This window comes from Schistocerca serialis, chromosome 1 (genome assembly GCF_023864345.2).
Source record: "Schistocerca serialis cubense isolate TAMUIC-IGC-003099 chromosome 1, iqSchSeri2.2, whole genome shotgun sequence".
Taxonomy (NCBI): Eukaryota; Metazoa; Arthropoda; class Insecta; order Orthoptera; family Acrididae; genus Schistocerca; species Schistocerca serialis.
The window spans coordinates 1,056,788,886-1,056,815,711 of record NC_064638.1 but is presented as its reverse complement, the minus strand read 5'-3'; the positions used below and the strand labels follow the sequence as shown (position 1 = coordinate 1,056,815,711).

The following is a 26,826-nucleotide window of genomic DNA, read 5'->3' as shown; positions in this document are numbered from 1 at the left end:
GTCTCCTGATTTAAATTCTCTGGACTTTTTTCTTTGGGGATGCATTAAAGACGTTGTCTATCGCGATATTCCAACAGCTCCAGAGAACATGCACGAACGCATCATGCTTGCTTATAATTCTCTTCAGCAGGCAACATTAGAAGCAGTAAATAATTCTTTCATTCAACGAGTGCACCAGTGTATTGGTGTCCATGGTCACCACTTTGAGTACCTATGAATGTTCTACTCTTTGGCAATGGTACAGGAGAGTCAAAGTCAATTTTGTGTTATGTTTTTACTTGGTGTTCACTTGTTTTCTCTTAACTTCAGCAAGTGGCCGAGTTTGTGATCTCAGGCTCAAAGTCAATTCTGTGTTATGTAATTAATAACGTTGTATTTCAGTGAATGGTACACTGTGATACATTTTTAATAGGTCTTTAGAAGAGGAAATGAATAACTGAATAAAAAATACAGAGTGCCATTTAAAAAAGCTATCCTGCTGTTCATATCTTTGTAAAAAACAAAGCTACAAAGAAGGCAATCACGCTGATTGATGTCCCCCAATGGCTAAAGAACATTACAGTTATTTATGGTGGTGAAGATAAATGGGACACCCTGTATATACATAATATATATATGTATGTTTGTGTGTTCATATGTATGTCTGTGTATGTATCTTCTTTGGCTACCATGTAATTTGTCTACACGATCATTTATTTTAATAATTTTATATTGCATGAACTCTTCAACTGAGTGCAAACTATTTTTTAGTAAATATTGTTTAAGAATTTTTTAAATTTGTAGAGATCCTTTATGTTTCTTATATCTTTCGATAGTTTTTTATATATCTTTACTCCTTGATAAAACAGAGTGGTTTGGGTCTTTGCTTTATTCATTCCATCTGGTGACAATTAGTCGCTGTATCTGGTTTCACCATAATGTATGGAGCCGCTTATTGCATATTGTTCATTGTTTTGCTGTATCAAAGCAGTAGTTTTAAATATCTATTCACTTGGGACTGTCCGGATACCTTGTTTTTTGACCAGTTCGATGCTGTGAGCCCTTCTGTGACTCTTGCTCGTTACTCTGATGGCTCGTTTTTGCAGTTTGAACACTTTTTCACATTCTGAACATTTGCACCCCATAATACTATCCTGTAACTGATAATATAATGTATGTGTGCAAAGAATGATGTCCTTAGGCATGAGCTATTACACCCTGTAGTTAATATTTGTAAGGCATAGCGTGCTGTGCTAATTCTTTTTTCAGTTACTCTGATATGTTCATTCCCACAACATTTTAGTTGTTTATCAAAATGCATACCTAAAAATTTTGTGTCAGCTATATATTCTATGGTCTCATTATGTCTTCTGCATTTTGTTCAATTAGGTTTTTATTTATGTAGAACTTCATGTTATTACTCTTTTTTACATTATGAGTTACTTCTTGTTATTTGATCAGTTGCGGACTGCCACATGGCGTTTTAAGTATTTACTTCTAACATTTCTGGAGTCCTATCTTTAATTATGGTATTCCTGTCATCAGCAAATAACACTGGTTCTCCTTGTGTGGCCCATAGTAGGAAGTCAATAATGCAAATGAGTAACAGTATTGAGGGATCCTAACACGGCGTCGAGCGGCTCCCACTTTCAAATATTCTTGATCTGAAAGATGTTTCACCATACAATTTGAGCCATTTGAAATTTGGTATGGCTCTACCATCTCCACTCTGTCTGACCCCAACTACTTATTGGCAACCCACCGTGTTCCCAGCGCTTCGAATCTACCTAGCAGTACTTCACGATCGACTGTGTCAAATGCTTTACTGAGGTCTAGGAAAAAGCTTGTCACCTGTCCTCCTTTATCTTGGGCCTCTAAAAGTACTTTTGCAAATTTTGTTATAGCAGCTTCTGTTCCCTTTTCAGACATGAAACTAAACTGTTCTTTGCTCAAAAGTTGGTTTTTATTTAAATAATCCTCAACTCTGTTTATTGTAATAGTTTCTATCAGTTTTGGAAAAGAAGACAGTATCGTAATATATAGGCAGTTACATTTAATCCCGCACGGTATATTTCAGTTGAAATCGTCTTGAATAGAGTGCCAGTAAAATTTCACACCACGCTTGTGCAAATACTTTCTGGCCTCCGAGGCGATGGTGAGGCGACGTATGTGCAAGTTTTCGTTGCTTGTGATGTGCGGCTTCACGAGTTACACGCCAAGGCATTTTGTAATAATTGTCTTTAAGGTCGAAGGAAGTTTTCTTCATAAGATCTTTGCCTTTGTCGCACATGTGGTGATGCTGTGTTATGTTTACGTTTTGAATTGATTGCGAGCAGTGGACGAATGTGTCATTACCGTCACATTTGGATTGTTTTGCTTCCCGTTTACACAAGTTAGAAGTTTGAATAATGGTATGTTGAGTGTTAGCATACAGACATTTTATTTTACGAATTTTAAGGCTGCGAATAAATGAATCATATTCCCGAGCCATACAAGAATAAGTGCCCATCGTTTTCCTCCCGTGTAAATTAAATTTCGTAAGATTTCACGCAGCCTGTATTTGATTCCAACAGAGACATATGTATAATTATCTCCCGTTTACACAGTAGAATCTACATTTTGAAATGCAGCCCAGTTTAATCTTATTTTGGTCACATTTGAGAGGAACAAACTTTATTCATATCAGTATTGAAGTTGCCGAACAGAATTGATTGTTGTATTGAAAGTCGCATATTTAATTTTGTCTCTTTACCTGTACACTGGAAATCATTGTAAACGGTTTGTCAGGGTACATTCGACACAATAGCAACCTTCTCATATTCGTTTCTTCACAATTCATGCAAATGTTGTACGGAACTGTAATTCAATTTTTATTTACTGATGACTGCACAGCTGCTGTAATCTTAATTTTTCCTCTTGCGCAATGTGTTCTTACAAATGTGTATTTTATATTATCTACGGTGAACTGATCTTGTGGCTACATTTTTCTGTTGATACCATTCTGATGATACCATTGCAGGATTCATCCCATAAATTTGTGCGCAAAATGATGAGTGTCTTTTCAGCTTAGGGTCTTGTCTCAATGAAAGATTTGCAGACAGTGATTCAAGTCACATATAAACTTATGTGTAGGACACATATGTACATTTTATGAAATAACTAACGTTGATTTCCTGCTACTGAATAGCATGCCCCATCATTGAATGTAATATTTATTTTTTTATTTCAAGGCTAAGAAGAAAATTGTAATGAAAGAGCAGCCAGTACACAAAGTAAAGAAGTCTGTGACAAAGAAGTCCTTGCCACATATCCTAAAACTAGATGACAAACCAAGAAGAGTAAAAGGAGATCCAATTCAAAGGTCCATCAAGGACATTAAAGATTTAGTAAATTCTATCCATAAGAGTGAAAATGTGGAACAGCAGAAAGTGACCGGTATTTCCCACAGTCAACAACAACAAGGTCGAACACCTATTCCAAAAGAAAAGCTACTGCGCTACAGCAGAGGTTCTGGAGTTGATAAAGACACTATAAAAACTAAAGTATGGAAGAAACGAATCAGTAAGCAGGAAAGGAAAATAGAATATGCAACAGAGCAAGCAGCAAGGGCAGAACTATTACTGACAGAGGACAGTGGGTGAGTGTAAATGTGTGTAGGCTATGGTATAGCCTTTTTTTTATTTCATGTGAAAGATAGCTCTGCAAGTATATTATGTACACTATATTATATGCAACAAAATATTCTTTCATCTGTTTAATGTCTTCTGAGGTATCACTTCATGAGATGTATTGTAAGTTATAATGTTGTGATGCTAATGGGAAGCTGTCTTGTAAATATCCATCTGGAGAGTTCAGTGTTTTAATGTCATCAGGTACATATTTTCTCTCATGAAATCAGAAGCAAATAATCCATCAGAGTTAAGAAATACTGATGATAGTTAGGTGTTGAGGGACTAAACAGTGAGGTTGTTAGTCCTAGAAGTTGTAATGATGTTCGTAATTATAAAAGTAGAAGAAAAAAATGACCTTCAGAACTCAGCATTGAAATTGATGTTAGAAATGCTGCTAAGAAAGTGACACCAAAATATATTTAAATGCTTAGTTTAATTTAAAAATTAACTTTATTTTTATTTATTTATTTGTTTCTTCAAAGGATCATCTCACAGTGATACACGTATGAGTTATCATGGTAGTATAACAAAAATCAATAGCTCAGAAATTAGATATAGGCCCTACACAGAATACTTACATATGCTCTATAAGAATAGGACAGGTGGTCGGGTGTGGTTTTCATGAAGAAACCATTGCAGTATTACTTAATTTAGTTCAGAAGTATTACACAGTTGGTTGTTGCTTTGTTGTATGAATAGAGAGCTTAACATTGAGGTCATATCAGTACTTGCCCTTACTAAAAAACTTAAAGACAGATGTGATTTAAATGTTTAAAACTGCATTCCAAAGTTGAAATATGGAATAGAAATATGATCCACTCCCACATTTTTAATCCCTTTCATTCACACTGAACCACATATGACAGGGTCAGCCATACTCATTTTATAATATCCATTATTATAATACATGTCCAATATCAGTACAGTAACTAAAATATCTACTTTGGGACTGAGAATGTCATACCATATTACTGGCAAACAATGAAGGAACCAACCACCCTGAAAACACCTTAAAATCTTAAACCTAACAGTCTCTGCAGAAGATCAGATGCTACACAGAGCCTTAATTATGACCACATTTGTGAATCGTCTCCTGAAATAGTGGGCAGGGCAGTTTGTAAGCCAGTAGCAGTCCTTTATCAGTGACATGAAGCATGTTCTCTTAAAATGTGAATTACTGAAAATCTGTACACTGTTGGGTCTGCTCACCAAAGCTGAAATCCATCTGTCATAGGTCAGTACCCTTTCAGGAGTGATGTTAAAATTATTTCCTCCCACGTCATGGGCTAGGAAGAGCAACATCGTGTACATACCACTTATTTCACCTACTGCAGTGTGTTGATCCTCCTTACTAGCTACCCTATCGTCCACTGGCGATGATCCTTTGGTTTAATAGCAAGGTGATTGCATGTATGTAAACAACACATTGTATAACTGAATGAAACCTTCCCTGCCCCCACTGATAAAGAAGAGAGAATTGATTGACTGGACTTGTTTTTCTGCTGTATACATATGGTAGTCTGAAGAGCAGCTGGGAATCAGAGCAAATGAGAAATTTGGTAATATTATTACATCTCATCTGCCCCAATACATCTGCGTAGATACTCTGCAAGCCACTGGACGGCACATGGGGGAGGGTACCCTGTACCACTACTAGTCATTTCCTTTACTGTTCCACTTGCAAATAGAACAAGGGAAAAATTACAGTCTATATGCCTCCGTATGAACCCTAGTTCCTCATATCTTATTTTCCTTGTCTTGAGGTACAGTGTATGTTGGATTGTTAGTGACAGTAGAACTGTTTTGCAGACAGCTTCAAATGCCATTTTTCCAAATTTTCTCAATAATGCTCCTTGAAAACAATGGCACCTTACCTCCAGGGATTTCCATTGAGATTCAAGCTCTCAAAGCATCTCAGTGACACGTGTTGTTCACATGTACAGGTAACAAATCCAGCAGCCCATCTCTGAATTGTTTCAATGTCTTCCTGTAATCTAACCTGTTATGGATCCCAAATACTCAAGCAGGCTCAAGAATAGGTCACACTAGTCACCTGTAAACGTCTCATTTACAGATGGACCACACTTTCCTAAAAGTCTCCCAACAAACCAAAGTCGACTGTTTGCCTTCCTTGGCACAATCCTCAATTGCTCATTCCATCTCATATCACTTCGCAACATTACGCCCAGATATTTAAACATTTTGACTGTGTCAAGCAGGACACTATTAATACTATATCCAAACATTACTCTCAAGATCTTAAATAATTCAGCATCAGATACTGTGAATACATTATTTAAGCAACTCTTGGAGTAATATTCGAGAAATAATCAGAGCAGACAATGGAGTTGTCTTGTTGAGGCTCATCGCTGTAAACTACAGCCTAGTTGCAGTGTTCAGAAAAAAAATCTGTAAAACATGGACTTTAAAATGTGGCCAATTTTGTTTGTACCCCGACAGATCTAAAATAATTCTGAGACTCCTACACATCCAAAATGGTGAACAACTCCACTATTGATTAAATCCAATAATAAGGTCTTCATTAAGAGTGTCTAGGTCCTGCTTAGAATGCATCTTAACAGCCCTATTGTTCGCTCTCAGTTTACAATTATTCTGTCAGTTAGTGGGTGTGCAATGGTATGGATGAACTCATCTTATATGTCACTGTTGCCAGCTTAATCTCCTCATGCAAACAGTATGTATGATTTAAGATACATTATGTACAAACTGAGCATCTGTATTCAAGAAGGTTAATAAAAGTCTTAAAGAATAGAGCAGACATCATTGGTTTGCTCCACATGACATGTGGCTGACACATTTTAGTATAGTCAAAGCCTTTATCCATTTAAATTGTTGAGGTATGGTAACAATGCATCTTGCAGAGGTTAGATCCAGAGATGTCACTGAACTTTTAAAATTGAGAAAAATGTCCCAGACTTTGGGCACAGGCCTCATCATCAGTACAACCAATGAGTAGCCATTGCAAGGTTGGAAGAGAAGCAAAATATAGTAAAAACCTCCATAAACAATGAACGGAAGATTTAACTGTGGCCGTAACAGAGTCACACTTCAAAAATAGATCCACGAGTGAGCCACTCGCATACTTGAATAATCACACCAACAGAAAATCATTGATCCCTTCTCACAGGCCATTCTGACCATTGCCCTGTGAGGCACAGACATGGAGAGCACCTGTCAGCTCACTAGCGGGAAGGCCCCCACAAAGAATGCAATTTTTAATTTAATAATAAAACACATAATTTATTTGAAAATTTCTAGTATTATTATGTCAATATGAAACTCAAAGACTGTCATTAAACATGAAACAAAAAATCAGGAAAATGTCCTCCATGGCTTCGTCTGCTCACATCCACTCTGTGGACAAAATTTTCAGTGGCTCTGGTGCAAAGTTTCGCATGAACTTGATGCATGAAGCATCTAATTTCTGTCTTGAGTTGCGGGAAGGTTCATGGATTGTTCACATAAACACTAGATGTGACATGCTCCATGAAAAAATGTCACATGGTGTCAAATTACATGATCTCGGTGGCTAGTTCTGACCACCGTTGTGTGATATAAGATGTGCAGTGAATCGTTCACTCAGCAGCCTTATTGTTTCGACGGCAGTGTGGCGGGTTGCACCATCCTGTTGGAACCACATATGTTCCACATTCAGTGTTTGGAATGCAGGCATAAAAACTACATTATCATTTGACAATAGCAATCACCAGTCACTGTCACTCTTTTTCCAGTCTCGTCTTCAAAAAGGTATGTCCCAATTAGTCTGTCAGCCCCTAACCTGCACCAAACAGTGACTCGTTCTGGTTAAAGACTCTTCTCACAGACCAAACAGTTTTGTTTATTCACATAATGATTAAGCTGGAAGAGTGCCTCGTCATTGAAGAGTATTTTCTTATGAGAATCAGTATCGAACTCTTGTTTTGTGAGTATGCAATTGGCAGATGTTTGACGCTTTGGTAGGTCTACCAGCTTCAGCTCTTGTTTCAGTTGGATTGTGAAAGGATGCAGATGCAATTATTTTGTTAAGATTTGATGCAAACTTCTTCTCGGAAGGGCTAAGTGTTTAGCACTGCGACAAGTGGAATTTACCGGACTTGTAGTGTCACTCTCACTGATGAGAGTGAGGACGTTCAGCTAATTTGATGTTCACTGTTGATCCTGTATCTTCAGGTTTCCTTACCAGCTTCTGCACTGTTGACACGTTCGGCGCATTCACCTACCAAAAATTACACGGAGTCTTCGAACAGTCTCTGCAAGCATTCGCTGTACTTGAAATGCACTTTCAAAATGCATCACGTATCACTCTATTTTAGCTGATAACAATATACACAAATGCCAAATGACAGCGACAACTGCTAATCGCAATATCAACAGATGACAGTCACTTAAATTTCAGATCCATCAAGCTACCAAACTGAAAAATGTGCTGAATTTAAAAACTGCATTCGTTTTTAGTATATGCTACGTACCAGGTAGCCCTTATTGTAAGCATATTTTGCATATGTGAACAACTTACCATGGGTGCAATGCTAGGGCAGTACAAAATGCAACTTGGCCATCTGACTGTCCACCACAGCGAATTGGTGTCCTGCTACCTGTGGGCCGACACTCAAGCTGGAACAGTCCACTTTATCGAAAACAAAATCTGGAAAGAAAGAACTGTGTGAATATGTGTTGACATCGCCATAACTCCAATTTGTGGTGCTGTCTGAGGATGTTATGAAATAGTGTCTTAGACCCTTTTAAGATTGAAGATTATGCCTACAAGATGGTGTCTGCATTGGACACGCTGTAACATTGCCTCCTCCAGTAGAGTGAGCACCTTCTGAACCCACACTGAAAATGACTTAGTTCCTGTCATTCTAGGACCCAGTTCAGATGCTGGTTTACTGTATCACTAAACTTCTGTTTAGTTAACCCATTGATGTCAAAATTATTTTAAAATTTGTAGTGCCTTGAAATTTTTGGGGCAAGTACTAAAAAGTTCTAAAACCACACATTTGAAGTTTAAATTGATTCCCTCCGGCAAAAATAAAAATAATCACTCTCCTATAAATAAGACACAGGACACACGCAGTGTCCTATAAAGGAATCAGTCTTCTTTCAGCTTTTTCTCCTGTTTTACAGTTATATTCCACTTTATTTTTAAGAGAGAAATATTCCAAATAAAATACTCAATTTCAAAATGGGAATGACTGATTTAAACACTCAAATAACAAGAAAAATTATAAGAAATCCTTTATGAAAGTTAGTGGTTAGCTTCTAACTTGTCACATCAGCTATGCACGTCATAAACATGGGTAATTGTGATTATCTGTGAAAGTCAGTGATTAGAACCTATAGGCCCAGTGAGTTACACTTAATAAAAAATGTTGAATGTGATTATCATTGGTCGAAATGTTGGAAGACAAGTATTTATGGAAATTGATAATTAGACAGTACAATTATAGCCACATCACTTAGTGAAAAATGAGAAGTTTAATTACTTATCAAATTCTAGAATAAAAGCAGTACACAAAGTTGGGTTAAATTTTGGAGGCTTCCTTGGATAATTTTGGAGTAGACATTTCTTCTCTGCTTCTCACTCCTTTTTTTTCCAATAAAGTGACCTTTCCCAAGAAACGGCTCGCTCTCCAGAACTTTTTTCCAAGAGATGGTACTAGTATGCAGATGCTTCTTAATGCATTCTGCCTAATTTTCAGATATGAAGGTGGCAACGAGGCTTTTGTCCACCTGTGAGATACTTTGTTGTAGAACACATATATATTTTCACTGCCTTTGTCAACCTTCATAATACAGATTTGCCAGTACTATTTTTTTCCATTAACTTCTAGTGTATGGTTTTACAAGAGCCATTCTTTGTGGTCTACGCTGCCCATACATTTTCTGTACTTACAAGATAAGGCTGTTGGATGAGCTTCTTTATGTGCTTTCTGTTATCTACAAACTAATATGAGAGGCTAAATTAGATTAAAATTTGTTGCCATTGTCACACAGATATCATTCCATTTAACCATGATGATTTGGTTGTTTGTCCCCAGATAGCAATCATAACATCCTTGACCTTCCTTTGCTAAGATATTGTCTGGTTCCAAAGAGCAATGAACAGTTTTTTCTGTCTTATTGTACTTGTGGCACAGTATCCCATTATCTTTTAGTTCTACAGACAGATCTTATAAACTATAAAATAATTACTGAAATAAGTGACATGACTGTTTGGGTCAACAACACACACTAGCATTCATTTTCATTAATGACACATTAAAATTAAAAACAAATGCTATAGTACAGTTTACCTGGCACAAGCCAGTGAGAAAAATATAATTTCAACTCAGTTTTAAACATTTAAGTAATTTGTGGCTCAAAGGTTACTATTTTTCTCAGAATTTCAATTGTCTTGCACCATTTTACATTGTCGGACACATTTCTAGGTCCACAAATCCTGTGAACATGTTTTGATTTTTCTTAAGTTTTATTTCCATTATTAAGTGCTGTATCAGGGTGTGTCTTTACCTTTCCAAAATTGAAACTGATAGTCATCTCTGACAGGTGCTCAGTTTTCCTTTCTGTGCTTCTGTATATTGTACTATGTAGCAGCTTTTATACAGGGGCTGTTAAGTTGATTATGTGATAATTCTCACTCTTATTTCCCCTTGTTTTCTTGTGCACTGTGTAGATGATGTTTTTCCAGAAGGTGATGCTATATCCTCAGACTCATAGATTCTACAAACCAAAATGAATAACCATTTGGTTACCGAATACCCCAATGATTTTAGAAGTTCCAAAGGCATCTTACATGTTCTTCTAAAGCTCCGTTTTGACTGGAACACTGGATCTCCTGTCTCTTCTGAATCTTCTTCTGTCACCTCATCAGATAAGTCTTTCCCTCATAGAGGTCTACAGTGTACTGTTTCCACCTATAACAGCACAAACTAAGGCAAGAGGGCTTGATGCTGTAAAGAGTGCCACTTGCAGAAGTAACGTGACACAGCGTAATGCCACATCTGATGGGTGCCAGTGCCTGCCTGTTAGTCTGTACCCACCTAGTTACTGAAACCGGGGATATTTTTGCACATGACAGATGTGACATTGCAGCAGAAGCACTACCACCACCAACAACAACAACAACCACAACCCATCCTTGGCATATATAAAAATCGGCAGTCTGCTCAGGTAGGTCATTGATCAGTGAGTCATTGACTTGGCATCCTACACAGTATTGACTTCCACTTAGAGGACACTCTGTTCCATCATCATCTTCACAGGACCACCTGTCAGGGGATTCTGCAGCTGCCTGATTGACCGAAGGTCAAATTGAGACACTCCGAGCCTGTAACCCATTAGGATGTTTGCTAGCACCATTCACCACCAGCCAGCAGTCTATGCTCTGTAAGCCATGATGATCTGCAACATCAGCCCTGACACAGTTCAGTCACTGGCCAGGGATATTTGCTACACAAGGTCACGCCATACCTCAAAACTACCCACTCTCTCCACTGTATTTAACAGTGGAATGCACATTGTCCTCTTAATGTTGCCACCCTTGCTTTTAATTTCATTGAAGGTTTTTGGCTATTTGATGTGTTGAATCAGTCTTCTGATGACCATTTCTTTTTCAATTTCATTACATTTTTCTTGCAGACTTTTTCCTTAGCTTCTCCACACTTCCAAATTTTTAAAGTTTGTTTGCAGTTACCTTCCTTATAGGTATCTTCGTCTGTCCAACTTCTGTGATTTGTGATTGACCATTTGTTAGCAATGTTCACTCCGCGTCAGCTGAACTGTGCAGTGCAGCATTCATTATCACAGTGTCTACAACCTTAGAGAACTTGAAATTCACATCGTCATCCACAAGTACTTCCGTATACCATTTTTTTCCACATTGAATCTTCTGGACACTCCTCTTAAACTTCAGTTTACTCTTCATCATTATTAAATTGTGATTCAAGTTTATATCTGCTCCTGGCTAAATCTTACAATCCATTATTGGATTTCAGTATCTCTGCCTGACCCTGATAGTGATGCCTATTGACTGAGGATGATATGGCGATCAGTGAGTACCAATAGGGTCTTCTGAGATCTGTTTGGATAGTCTGACCATAATGTAAGCTGGCAGGAAACTTCATGTGTCCATGAGCATTTTACAATTACACTCCCTCATCTTGTGATCCTTAAACAGAGTATTAACTATTACTAGCTGAAGTCTATTGCAGAACCATTTCTTTTTCTCACAAGACTTTCTTTCGTTTCTGACTGAGTGAGTCCAGTATTTATTGTCCTTAAAGTATTTTGTTGTGTAGAAATACTATCTATTGTATTGTACATACCTTTAATCATGTTTTATTGTGTGAAAAGGGAATGAATGTCTCATTTCTGATTCCACCCACAGTTCATTAGAAGATCGATAGTCAAGTTTATTTTCATATAATTTACAGAAATAGCCTCCAGTGGCTGCTTCTGGGTTGTTTCACATTCTGAAAAACTCTCCATCACATTGGGAGCTATGGAACACACTGTGCGAATGAATGAGTGATGAAAAACATTCTGTGTGTATTAGTATTGCTTGTTGCAAAACAATAATTAGTTGTGTGTTTGCAGTTATCTGGTTCCTGATGAAGGAGAGGTAACTACGCAGTTTACGCAGAGCCAGATAGCAGCCTCAGTTGATATCACAAGTGCTACAAAGCATTTTGACCTTCAACTTCCTTTTGGATCTTACAGGTAATCACTGAAAACAGAATTATCTTGAGGTACTTATTTTCACAACAGCACTAACACTTATTTCTTCATATATAGGATGAGGTACAGTCGTAATGGTCGCTTTTTGTTGCTTGGTGGAAGGAGAGGTCATGTTGCAGCATTTGACTGGGTTACGAAGAAGCTGTTTTGTGAAATGAATGTAATGGAGGAAGTCTTTGACGTTCAGTAAGTGAAGCTACTAGCTATAAATAAGCCAATTGTAAACTTGGATTAAACAAGTTGTAAGCATGAGAAAGAACTTGTTAGACTTGTGCTACAAATGCTCATAGTTACTGTTAAAATGTTTTTCAAAAAATATTACTGAAGGTAACATTTATTCTTTTTATAATGATTATATGAGGCTGCACTAAAAAGCAAGGTGTCCAAATTTTTTATGTGAAAAATTTCAAAGGCTTCCGAAGAAAACAAATGTTATTAACATTCTACATCTTTACTTTTCATGACTACATATTTGCAGCCCTCTGCCAATAGAAGTATCGGAATTAAAGCATGTAACATGGCAGTGTGTAACGTAACTATGTTGGTGCATGGGAAACAGCATGCTGTAATCAAATTTTGAACTGAAAAGTTTGTTCAGACACAAAGCACCATCTTCCTCAGTGTGACAATGCCAGACCTTACACGAGTACTGCGACATTTACAACAGTCCAACATATTAGGTTCATTGTCACCAATTATCATGTGTACAGTTCTGACTTGACCCCATTTGATTTTCATCTGTTTTCAAACTTAAAAGAACACCTTCAAGGACTTCACTTTGACAGTTAATGAAGGGTGAAAGCAAAGGTGAGGTTGTGGCCCTGTCAACGAAGTCAAACCTTCCACAGTGACAATGTCAACAAACTGGTCTCTCATTGAGAGCAATGTGTTCTTCCCAGGATGACTATGTTGAGAAATTAATAAGTATACATGAACAATAAAGATGTACAATGTTGATAAGACTTGTTTTATTTAGAAACTTTCATGAATTTTCCCGTAAAAAATTCAGAGGCAGGACTTTTCAGCACATCTCATAAGGTACTTCACCACAAAAGTTTTGTTTTGGGCCCTATTTATAAAAGCAGCAGCTTAATGTTCTTTCCTAATCATAACTACTTTGCAGTTGCTGTTCAAGAAAATTGGTTAGTTGATGGGTAGGGCCTATATTTAGTTTTGTGTATTTTCAGTTTAGCATTACATTTATGATTCCGCAGTGTTTCCCGTTAGATGAAAATTTAGTCAGGAATGAGTACTTTTTTGTATCCATTTTCTAGCAGCTAGTATTTCAGAAAAGTCCACAGATTAATTTTTGCAGTTCTGTAGGTTCAACTAGGTACCAACGTCACTGCTCAGCAACCTCTAAGGAAGGTAGAATGTGAAGGAGACAGTAACCCCTCCCACTTTAAAATATAGAGGAGAAAGGCAACAACTGACTTATCATGGACTGATGTGTGAAGGATAGGAACATGTAACAGGAAACAGTATTCACACTAGCTTTCTAGCTCTTGCTCTTGTTCTTTTTCTAATAAAAGCACACGCAACTACACAGGCGCCTGTGGCCGCAGGTGTGTACATGTGGTTGGAGTGTGATTGATTGTACTTCTACTAGAAAAAGAGCAAGAGCTTGAAATCCACTGTGAATTCTGTTTCCTGTTAAATATTATTGTGTTCCACACATCAGTTTGCTATAGATGGACTGTTGCCTTTCTCTTATTTTGTGTTTGTTCCATCTACAAGGTGTACAACATTGCTTCTGCCATTTTTCCCCCAGCATTTGAGGCTTTAATGAAACAAATTAATTACACATATCATTCAAAGTATATTCCATCGCTGCCCACTACTTTCTCCCATCTTTTGGGCAGTGCACTAATCCTGTGTCGAAAAAATTGTTCATCTTTTGAAGTGATCCATGAATCAATCCAATTAGTGACTTCTCCATGAGATCGGAAGTGTTGGTCAGCCAGGCCATGTGCCATTGATCTAAACAGGTGATAGAAGGAACAATGTCTGGAGAATACAGCAGGTGGGGTAGGACTTACCATTCTAACGTTTCCAAGCATGTTTTGTTCTCTTTTCCAACGTGGGGTCAAACGTTTGTCATGCTGCAAAATCACTTTATCGTGCCTCTCACTGTATTGCAGCCATTTGTCTTTTAATGCTCTGCTCAAACACATTAATTGCGTTCGATAACGAGCACCTGTGATTGTTTCACTTGGTATTAATACCTTCTAGTACAGGATGCCGAGCTGGTCCCACCAAATGCAGAGCATGATGTTGTAGCCATGAATGTTCAGTTTGGCTGTCAATGCGGAAGCGTGGCCAGGATATCCCCATGATTTTTTGCATTTAGGGTTATCGTAATTAGCCCATTTTTCGTCCTCGGTCACAACGTGATTCAGAAATACCTTCCGTTTTTGCCTCTGAAGCAACTGTTCACAAACACACAAATGCCATTCGATGTCTCTTGGGTTCAGCTCACACGGGACCCAAGTTCCTTCTTTCTGAATCATGCCCATAGCCTTGAGAGCTTTTGAAATTGCTTGCTTTGTCATTCCCACTAATCGTCCCAATTATTCTTGAGTTTGACACGAGTCTTCACTAAGCAATGTCTCCAGTTCTGCATCTCTATGCTGGTCTACGATGTTAAAATCACCGTTCTTGAAGCATTGAAACCACTCGTGACACGTTCCTTCGCTAATGGCATCCTTACCATACGTACTTGACAGCATTCGATGAGATTCAGCTGCTCTTTTCTTCATATTGAAACAAAACAGTAACACCTCCTGCAGATGATGAGAATTAGGCTCATAAATTGATATTTTCAATCAGAAACAACTTTCTGATGCAGACACAAATTGACTAATGTTTGAATGAGGTTATGTTGACCGAGGTCCAAGCTAATTGCCTGACATCTGCAATTTGTTTCTTTCGACCGCTACTCACCGTTGTCGCCACCTGTCGGAAAATGGCGGAGGCAAAGTTGTACACCTTGTGGGAATGTCCATTATTGTGTTAATTATGTAATGCAATTGTAACATGTTACAGTGATATATTTAATGATCAAAATTGGAGTTAACACAGTTGATTTAGCTGTTTTACACATTCTTTGTGACCCAAATACTTATGAAGCAAATGTGATTTTATGTAAAAGGTGGCTGCATATAGAAACAATGTTTGCTGTTGCACAGAAGAATTGGGTGTACGTATATGACAACCAAGGTATAGAATTACACTGTCTGAAGAATTTACACCACGTTCTAAGGATGGAGTTCCTGCCATACCACTTCCTGCTGGCTACCAGTGTGAGTATTCTTACATTTCTTGCTTATACCTTACTTCTGGCTGTGGAATGCTGTAGGTAGAATATAAATATAATGGATGGAGTTAAGATAACAGCTCAGCTATAATTGAAGTGTTGAATTGTCAACAGACGCATCGACAGGACTGAGACTGTTGCTGTCAGACAAATACTTCTTCAGGGGTAATAGAATACATAAAACCTGTACGGCTATAGCGTGCACAGATTGACTTTCTTTGTCATTTCAGACAGCATTTGTGTATTATTAAGAGAAATTGCTAGAACTATATTATGGAAGGACAGTGAATGATTAGCATCTTTCCTGCTCTTTGTGATTTATTCACTTGATTATGAATGGCACAATGGCAGAAAGATTAACACATTGACAGTGCACAAGTTGTATATTCATACATACAAAAAATAATTAGCCAGGTGTAAAACTGTTTATTAATATTTCTTTTTCGTAAGAATGAGCAGTAGATTTTAATTGAATATGGTGTGTTCGCTGACACACACACACACACTCTCTCTCTCTCTCTCTCTCTCTCTCTCTCTCTCTCTCTCTCTCTCTCTCTCTCTCACACACACACACACACACACACACACATGGCTGTGCCCCTATATGGTGCCACCTGGACGAACAGTGCCACTGCTGCATTTGGGCAGGTTGTGTTGGGTGAGGTTGAGAGGAGGATTAGGGTTGTGTGGTTAGTGGCTTGGAGAGAGACAGCTGGTTTGATGGCTAGGAATGGGAAGGGAGAGATGGCAGCTACATGGGCTAGGCATGTGATGCGTGGTTGTCAGTTGGTGGGGAGCGGCACATACTGATGGTGACTTGGAGTCATGCATTGGGAGGGGGTGACAGGAACTGTTTGGTGCAGATATTGGGACAGTGGGTTACCAGAAATTGAGGCTCGGACAGTTACAGGAGCGAAGGATGTCTTGTAAGGATAACTCTCAAATATGCAGTTCAGAGAAGCTGATGATGATGATAAGGACCTGCAACATAATTGATATATAACATGGTTGCTTACACTGATAGCCCAGCCTCTGGTTGGATAGGATAAGCCTGTGACAGAGCTGGAGTGGATTGGGCAGGTATTGCACCATGGTCTACCACAAAGATATTACCATAGTGGGAAGAGGGTGGGAGTTGAAGTGGCGTAGGGATGGGTTAAGATGTTGTATAGGGTGGGTGGATGATGAAACACCATTTTTGGATGGGTGGGTAGGATGTTGGATTGAATCTCTCTCATGGCATGATGAGAGATATTCAGAGCCTGGGCAGAGGATACTGTTCAGTTGTTCCAGTCCAGGGTAATACTGGGTGACAAGGGGCACTCCTTTGCAACTGATTCTTGGACATGATGGGAGGATTGGGTGTATGTGAAGATATGGAATGGAGAATACATTCGTGGACTAGGTTTAGGGGGGTTTTACCTGTCTATGAAGGCCTTTACGTGAGCTTCACCATATTGGGCAAGGGAGTTTTTGTCACTGCAGATATGTTGCCCACAGGTGGCTAGACTGTATGGGAGGGATTTTTTGGTGGGGGAAGGATGACAGCTTTCAAAATGCAGGTACTTTTGGCTAATAGGATTAATGTGGACAGAACTGTGGATGGACTCATTAGAGGGGCGGAGGTCAATATCAAAAAATGTTGTACATTGGGTAGAGGAGGACCAGGTGATGCAGACAGGAGAAAAGGTGTTAGGATCGTTAAGTAATGAGTACAGGGTGTCTTGGCCCTGAATCCAAATCATGAAGATATCATCAATGAACATAATACAGACAAAGGGTTGGGAGTTTCAGAGGCTAGGAAGGTTTCCTGTAGAAGGCCCATAAACAGTTTGGCACAGGAGTTTGTCATGCAGGATCCACTTGCTGTCCCCATGTCACATTCAGCAAGTGCCACTCCCCACTGCCCCGACAACTGTGTGTCAGATGTCTAGCAAATATATCTGCCACCCCTCCCCCCTGCACGCCTAGCTGCCAAACCAGGCATCTCCCTCCAAGCTGCCAGCCAACCAGCCCCAGTCACTCTCCCTGCCTCCTGCCTCTCTCTTGCTCTACCCACCCCACCTAACACAACCCCTGTCACAGCCCGTCTACTTGTCAAAGTGAAGCACTGGCACTGTTCGTTCATCCTGGACCATGTAAGGGCATGTGCATGCATGCATGCATGTGTGCATGCATGTGGATGCGCGCGAGTGTGCTTATCGATGACTAAATGCTTCTGCTTTTTGGTGAGTGGTCTCCTTTAATACAAAGGTATTTGCATTCTATCAGAACTTTCTTGCAACATTGTTACTTTCTGTACAATGTATTTGATGCTCTTCTTCTGTTTGATTTCAGAGTGAAGAAGGATACCTTGCATGGTTAGATGTTTCCATTGGAAAGATAATTTCTCGATATAATGCAAGGCTAGGAAGGCTTAATATAATGACACAAAATCCATACAATGCTGTCCTTTGTTTAGGGCATTCGAAAGGTGAGCATCTGAGCTAACAATAATGTTTTTCCAGCACAGTTTCCAAATTACTTTTGTTTCCTCAAGGCTTTTAAGATTTGTGTAAGTGCATATTTATATTTGGAAGAATTGTTTGTAGGTATATTGGATAGTTGCCTGTTTTACCCTATACTCCCACAGAAAAGTAACTGTGCCATTTCATACTCTGTGCTTACCTGCTAGCTTTTTGGATGCTTCAAAAACCGGTGCATTTGTATTAACACATATGGAAAATAACTCCATTGGAGACACATACCACCTTAAGATGTTCTGAATGTAGTAGTAACTATATTCCTCTTGTCAGCTCCAGCATAGAACAGCAATTAAGAAGGATTTGAGGCAGTGCACGCCCCATGACAGCAATGTTCCATGCACCTGTTCTGAACTCTGTGAGTCGAACTGACGATATAAGCATTCCCATGTTGACATAGAATTTTATATAAGCCACACTTGCAAGTCCCAAAACCAACTTTCACAGAGCTGTGTTGTGCCCTAATCTTGGAAGGTGAATGGAACACACTCTTAATGTTAAAACTCCTCAAAATTCTTAGAATCTTAAATGATATGCCCCCCCGCATAAGGAATAAAGGCCACAGATCTATGCCCTATTCATGCACCTTCAGGGATGGTCCAAACTCCATAACTCGATGAATCTGCTTCTAAGAGTATCCATTTTCCATAGAAACAACCATCAAATACACAAGTTCTTAGGTTAAACTCTCTGCATCAAAAATGGCATTGCTCTGCATAGCAGAGTCCTAAGGATGCCACTTCCTTGGTATGGTGGATGGCAATTCTCAGCATGCAGACACCGATCAGTGTGTGTCTGTTTTCAGTGAACACTATATCCCATAGTACCATCTGTTGTTTTGTAAACCATGACGTCCAAGAATGGAAGCATCCCATCACTTTCAACCTACATGGTAAATTTAATGCTGGGATGAAGACAGTTAAGTGGTCCAAAAATCTGTTGAGAGCAGCATGTCCATGTGGCCAGACGAAAAATGTATCATCTTCATACCTCCAGAAGCATGTTTGTGTCAAAGCTGAAGTCCTTAGTATCATATCCTCAAAGCCCTCCATGAATAAGCTGGCAACAATGGATGATAAAGGACTACCCATAGCTATTTTGTCATTCTGTTCTAAAATGTTGCCGTTAAATGAAAAATACGTGGATGTCAGCATATGACGACAGAGCTTCACCAACTCTTCATCCAGCCAAGCACTGATAAGAAAACACATCTGTTTTACCTGTAGACAGCTGGATATTGTTTTCAGAGATTTATTTTACTTCCATTTGGCTTGTCATCACAGTTTCCAAGAGACATAGGGGAGTGGGTTGATGGTTCCACATGGGCACTATTGGACTGGGGACATAGTGCCCTTACCAATCAGTCTTCGAGATTTGAACGTCTTCTTTCTCATCCTACAGCATCAGAAGAAATAAACTTCAACACACTGTTATTAATCTTTCTAGTAAGGTGTTGGACATGACCAAAGTTTTGGTGTTGTAGAAAGGTTTAAATTTTGCTCCCACTCCATAGAGACCTCCTGTCGCAGAATTTATCTGCTCTGTAGAACAAACAATACCACACCTCCCTGAGAACCAGATGGAAGAAATAAGGCAAGAAGTGTCCCACACATTACATTGGGCCCAGCCACCGTGGGATAACATCTCTTCTGGAGAGACAGTGGCAATTCGTTCCCGCAGGAATGATGATGACACAGGAAGATTACATCCTTAAAAATAAATTTACTACTCAGTGACCTGGCTTACAGAGAACTGTCTAGTGACCCAACAGAAAGGATTAGGAACAAGACATTTTCAGTTTTGAAAAAGAGCTCATTGTCCAAAGATTTACGTAAGAAACTTCATACTGGTGCTGCTGTTCTGCTTAGGTTGTATGGTCTGCCTAAGTTACCTAAGGAAGGGATCCCTGTGTGCCCTATTGTTAGTAATTTGAATGCACCCACTTATAACCTGGTGAAGTATTTAACATCTGTTCCAGCCCATATGTTGGCACGTGTGAACACCATATCTCCAGTTCAGTGGATTTTATTTGATGATTGAAATTTTTGAGGCTGGGTCCTTCGGATTTATTATTGAGTTTTGATGTGGTATCTCTATTTATACGAGTACCTCTGCAAGAGTCCCAGAGCTTGAGTAGTGAGAAACTGGATTAAGAGTTGGTGAAGCTTTGTCGTCACATGCTGAAATCCACATATTTTTCATGTAACAGCAACATTTTTGAGCAGAATGACAAAATAGCTGTTGGTAGTCCTTTATCATCCATTGTTGCCAACTTATTCATGGAGGACTTTGAGAATATGGCACTGGAACATTGGTTTTGCAACCAATGTGCTTCTGGAGGTATGTAGATGATAACTTTTTCATCTGGCCACATGGACGTGATGCTCTCAACAGATTTTTGGACCACTTCAACTGTCTTCATCCCAGCATTAAATTTACTATTTAGGTTGAAAGGAATGGGATGCTTCCATTCTTGGATGTCATCATTTACAAAACAACAGATGGTACTCTGGGACTAGTGTTCACCGAAACCCAACACACGCTGCTCGGTATCCGTATGCTTAGAGTTGCCATCCACCATACCAACACAGTGGTGTCCTTAGGACTCTGTACGCTCAGCATAAGCCATTTCTGATGCAGAGAGTTTAACCCAAGAACTTGCACATTTGATGGCTGTTTTTAAGGAAAATGGATACTCTGAGGAGCAGGCTTGGACCATCCCCAGAGGTGCATGAATAGGATCGTAGTTCTGTGGCCATTATTCCTCTTGCTGGGGGCATATCATTTAAAATTGGAAGAATTTTAAGGAATTTTAACATTAAGAGTGTGTGCCGTCCACTTTCCATGCTTAGTGCACAACTCGTCTCTGTGGAAGATGATTTGGGGCTTAAGAAGCCTGGCTTATATAAAACTCCATGTTGATACGGGAAGGTTTACCTCAGCCATTGGATTTGCACATTGAGGCCAGGTGCATGGAACATTGCCGTCATACGAAGCTACAACTGGAAAAATTGGCAGTAGCAGTACATTTTTTAAACGAGAGACAAGGGATGAAGTTTGACAAAACTGTGTAGTTGCCAACACATCCAGCTTTTGGAACAGTGTTTATAAAGAGGCAATAGACATTAGGTTGGCAGATAATTTGGTTAATTGAGTCAATGGGTTTCCTCTTAGCAGGACGTGGAACCCTGTACTATTCCGCATCAAAACAGAATGTTCTTCAGTGCAGCCAGTCCGAATGTTCGAAAATAGTCTCGTGAATGTGATATATCGTTGCTGCTGGTATTCTACTAAGGTCGGCGCCATCTGCCCCGTCTTGGAGGGCAACAGCTGTGGTGTGCAGTACATGTGCTGTGTACGGTACGCAGGCCTATATTGATTTGCAGCCTTGGCATCAGTTCTCAGCAGCATCAGGAGCATTCTGAAGATGATGAGCAGTTGGATTGTCAAAATATTGAATTGAGTTAATGTTAGGCAGGCAGCAAACCCAAAGAGAATTTCAAGACTTATTACGCCAGGAAAGCCTACAAAGTCACAAAAGTCCCCTGGATTTGGCAGAAAAACACCCCTGAATTTGGCAAAAAAGAAGTAACAATGAATTTGTTTTAAAAAAAAACACCGAATTTGGTGAAATGGACACCACCACCAAATTTGTTAAAAACTTGTCCGAAAGAACAGATACCATCTTGCCACGAAGACCTAGGCTGTAGGGAAGGGACTGTTTGATGTGGAATGGGTGGCAGCTGTCGTAATGGAGGTACTGTTGCTTGTTGGTGGGTTTGATGTGGACGGACGTGTGAAGCTGGCCATTGGACAGGTGGAGGTCAACATATATATATATATAGACTTACCAAACGAAAGCGCTGGCACGTCGATAGACACACAAACATACACACAAAATTCAAGCTTTCGCAACAAACTGTTGCCTCATCAGGAAAGAGGGAAGGAGAGGGAAAGACAAAAGGATGTGGGTTTTAAGGGAGAGGGTAAGGAGTCATTCCAATACCGGGAGTGGACAGACTTACCTTAGGGGGGAAAAAAGGACAGGTATACACTCGCACACACACTCATATCCATCCGCACATACACAGACACAAAATGTCTGCTTGTGTCTGTGTATGTGCAAACATACACACAAAATTCAAGCTTTCGCAACAAACTGTTGCCTCATCAGGAAAGAAGGAAGGAGAGGGAAAGACGAAAGGATGTGGGTTTTAAGGGAGAGGGTAAGGAGTCATTCCAATCCCGGGAGTGGAAAGACTTACCTTAGGGGGAAAAAAGGACGGGTATACACTCGCACACACACACATATTCATCCACACATATACAGACACAAGCAGACATATTTAAAGACAAAGAGTTTGGGCAGAGATGTCAGTCGAGGCAGAAGTGCAGGGGCAAAGATGTTGTTGAATGACAGGTGAGATATGAGTGGCGGCAACTTGAAATTAGTGGAGATTGAGGCCTGGTGGATAACGGGATGAGAGGATACATTGAAGAGCAAGTTCCCATCTCCGGAGTTCGGATAGGTTGGTGTTAGTGGGAAGTATCCAGATAACCCGGACGGTGTAACACTGTGCCAAGATGTGCTGGCCGTGCACCAAGGCATGTTTAGCCACAGGGTGATCCTCATTACCAACAAACACTGTCTGCCTGTGTCCATTCATGCGAATGGACAGTTTGTTGCTGGTCATTCCCACATAGAATGCGTCACAGTGTAGGCAGGTCAGTTGGTAGATCACGTGGGTGCTTTCACACGTGGCTCTGCCTTTGATCGTGTACACCTTCCGGGTTACAGGACTGGAGTAGGTGGTGGTGGGAGGGTGCATGGGACAGGTTTTACACCAGGGGCAGTTACAAGGGTAGGAGCCAGAGGGTAGGGAAAGTGGTTTGGGGATTTCATAGGGATGAACTAAGAGGTTACGAAGGTTAGGTGGACGGCGGAAAGACACTCTTGGTGGAGTGGGGAGGATTTCATGAAGGATGGATCTCATTTCAGGGCAGGATTTGAGGAAGTCGTATCCCTGCTGGAGAGCCACATTCAGAATCTGATCCAGTCCCGAAAAGTATCCTGTCACAAGTGGGGCACTTTTGTGGTTCTTCTGTGGGAGGTTCTGGGTTTGAGAGGATGAGGAAGTGGCTCTGGTTATTTGCATCTGTACCAGGTCGGGAGGGTAGTTGCGGGATGCGAAAGCTGTTGTCAGGTTGTTGGTGTAGTGCTTCAGGGATTCCGGACTGGAGCAGATTCGTTTGCCACGAAGACCTAGGCTGTAGGGAAGGGACCGTTTGATGTGGAATGGGTGGCAGTTGTCGTAATGGAGGTACTGTTGCTTGTTGGTGGGTTTGATGTGGACGGACGTGTGAAGCTGGCCATTGGACAGGTGGAGGTCAACATCAAGGAAAGTGGCATGGGATTTGGAGTAGGACCAGGTGAATCTGATGGAACCAAAGGAGTTGAGGTTGGAGAGGAAATTCTGGAGTTCTTCTTCACTGTGAGTCCAGATCATGAAGATGTCATCAAAAAATCTGTACCAAACTTTGGGTTGGCAGGCCTGGGTAACCAAGAAGGCTTCCTCTAAGCGACCCATGAATAGGTTGGCGTACGAAGGGGCCATCCTGGTACCCATGGCTGTTCCCTTTAATTGTTGGTATGTCTGGCCTTCAAAAGTGAAGAAGTTGGGGGTCAGGATGAAGCTGGCTAAGGTAATGAGGAAAGAGGTTTTAGGTAGGGTGGCAGGTGATCGGCGTGAAAGAAAGTGCTCCATCGCAGCAAGGCCCTGGACGTGCGGGATATTTGTGTATAAGGAAGTGGCATCAATGGTTACAAGGATGGTTTCTGGGGTTAACGGATTGGTTAAGGATTCCAGGCGTTCGAGAAAGTGGTTGGTGTCTTTGATGAAGGATGGGAGACTGCACGTAATGGGTTGAAGGTGTTGATCTACGTAGGCAGAGGTACGTTCTGTGGGGGCTTGGTAACCAGCTACAATGGGGCGGCCGGGATGATTAGGTTTGTGAATTTTAGGAAGAAGGTAGGGGTGCGGGGTGTCGGTGGGGTCAGGAGGTTGATGGAGTCAGGTGAAAGGTTTTGTAGGGGGCCTAAGGTTCTGATGATTCCTTGAAGCTCCGCCTGGACATCAGGAATGGGATTACCTTGGCAAACTTTGTATGTGGTGTTGTCTGAAAGCTGATACAGTTCATCAGCCACATACTCCCGACGATCAAGTACCACGGTCATGGAACCCTTGTCCGCTGGAAGAATGACGATGGATCGGTCAGCCTTCAGATCACGGATAGCCTGGGCTTCAGCAGTGGTGATGTTGGGAGTAGGATTAAGGTTTTTTAAGAAGGATTGAGAGGCAAGGCTGGAAGTCAGAACTTCGTGGAAGGTTTGGAGAGGGTGATTTTGAGGAAGAGGAAGTGGGTCCCGCTGTGACGGAGGACGGAACTGTTCCAGGCAGGGTTCCATTTGGATAGTGTCTTGGGGAGTTGGATCATTAGGAGTAGGATTAGGATTATTTTTCTTCGTGGCAAAGTGATATTTCCAGCAGAGACTATGAGTGTAGGACAGTAAATCTTTGACGAGGGCTGTTTGGTTGAATCTGGGAGTAGGGCTGAAGGTGAGGCCTTTGGATAGGAGAGAGGTTTGGAGGAAAGGTTAACTACTGAATTGGGGTATTGTGGTTCCAGATTGTGTTGATTTGAATTTTGAGGTTTTACAGGGAGTGGAGCTGGAAGTGGGAGATTGAGCAGATGGGAGAGACGGGGTCTGTGTGCAATGAGAGGAGGTTGAGGTTTGTTGGAAAGGTTGTGGAGGGTGAGTGAGTTGCCTTTCCATAGGTGGGAAACCAGGAGATTGGATAGTTTTTTGAGGTGGAGGGTGGCATGCTGCTCTAATTTGCAGTTGACCTGTAGGAGGATGCTCAGATCAGCCGGTGTGGATGTGGGAGAGGAAAGATTGAGGACTTTGATTAGGGATAGGAGTTGACGGGTGTGTTCATTGGCTGAGTTGAAGTGTAGGTGAAGGATTAGGCGGGTGAGGGCTATGGATTGTTCAGTTTGGAACTGGTATAAGGGCTGATGGAAAGAAGGGTTACAGCCAGAGATGGGAACTTTAAGTGTAAGGCCTTTGGGGGTAATGCCAAATGTCAGACAAGCCTGAGGAAATAAAATATGGGAGCGTAATCTGGCTAGGGTGAAGGCATGTTTGCGGAGCAAATGTAAAAAAAACTTAATGGGGTCATTGTGGGGATGTTGTGAGGGAGACATGGTATTTAGAAGGTGGAAAGTGTAACATGAGGCTAAAATGAAAGTCCCTGCAGTTGTACTATCTTGTGCGTGTGTTTGTGTGTTTTTTATCGTGTCTATCAACATACCAACGCTTTCTCACTTGGTAAGTTACAGCATCTTTGTTTTTGGGAATGTGGATCTCACGGGAGGCATGCTTCTTAGTGTTGTAGCTCCCTGGGGCACTCTGGGATGCTCTCTGGGTACCCAGGGTGTGCACAGTGTGAGGCACCTCTGTGTTACTTTAAAGAAGTATTGTACGGGTGGTCTACTGTGTATAGGTGTGGGGACGGTGGGTGGGTCTCGCGTAATTCGCATCGTACTATCTTCTGTGTCCTCGGTGGCTCAGATGGGTAGAGCGTCTGCCATGTAAGCAGGAGATCCCGGTTTCGAGTCCCGGTCGGGGCACACATTTTCAACTGTTCCCGTTGACTTATATCAATGCCTCTATGCAGCTAGGGGTATTCATTTCATTGTAAAACCACCAAATTTGTTAAGAAACAGCACTGAAGTTGGAAAAAACCCGCATAATTGGTGGAAACAAAACCAACAACACTGAACTTGAAGGCACAAACAAACAACACAGATTTTGGCAAGAAACATGGAATTTGACAAGAAATCATACCAAATTTGACAGGAAAAACAACAGTAAATATGACAAAAAGCAACACTGAATTTGCCAAAAAATAACACTGACTTTCAACACAGTGTGAGTCTTTTAACGTAAAAGTCTATGGTCCATGTCCCTGTCTGGGCAAAGATTTTAAAAAAACAACACTGAATTTGTCAAAAGATAACACTGGGTTTGCCAAAAAATAACACTGGGTTTGCCAAGACATAACGGCGAGTTTGACAAAAAATAACACCCAATTTGGTCATGAAATAAAACAATTTTCTCCTGTGCCTAATTATCACCAGACAGTTTCCTGGAGACTGTAGAGTACAAATGAATGACACATTCTGCCAGCAATTATTGAGTTTTTTTGTATAAATAACTGTAGATTCCCCAACATACATTAGTAAACAGTATGCCTATGACCTATCCAGCATCCTTCAGCAGGTAAGTAACATGGTGGCCTGCCCTTGATTTTTGTTTTATTGTTGTGAACTTTCCATTAACATAATGCATTTGCAATATAGTTTTTGCTTTAGATCTCTCAGTGTTTGAAGTCAAATGAACATTACCTTCTAAAGAAATTTCTTTGTTGACATAAAATTTTAAATATTAAAATTCTGGGACGGTGGTCACCATTTTTTGCATTATTCATTAACACTTTCACTTGAGTTACATCAG

The 26,826-nt window shown here is 40.5% G+C and overlaps 1 protein-coding gene across 1 annotated transcript in view; it reads left to right on the top strand.

The window, feature by feature from the left end:
- Positions 1–2,247: 2,247 nt before the first annotated feature.
- LOC126458901 (WD repeat-containing protein 46) overlaps positions 2,248–26,826 on the top strand; it is a 59,039-nt gene continuing 34,460 nt past the window's right edge. Inside the window, exons 1-6 of the mRNA XM_050095824.1 lie at positions 2,248–2,390; positions 3,210–3,616; positions 12,270–12,392; positions 12,468–12,596; positions 15,562–15,712; positions 18,064–18,199. Of these exons, the coding sequence (XP_049951781.1) occupies positions 2,388–2,390; positions 3,210–3,616; positions 12,270–12,392; positions 12,468–12,596; positions 15,562–15,712; positions 18,064–18,199 (949 nt within the window). The 5' untranslated portion in view covers positions 2,248–2,387. The remainder of the gene's footprint in view (positions 2,391–3,209; positions 3,617–12,269; positions 12,393–12,467; positions 12,597–15,561; positions 15,713–18,063; positions 18,200–26,826) is intronic.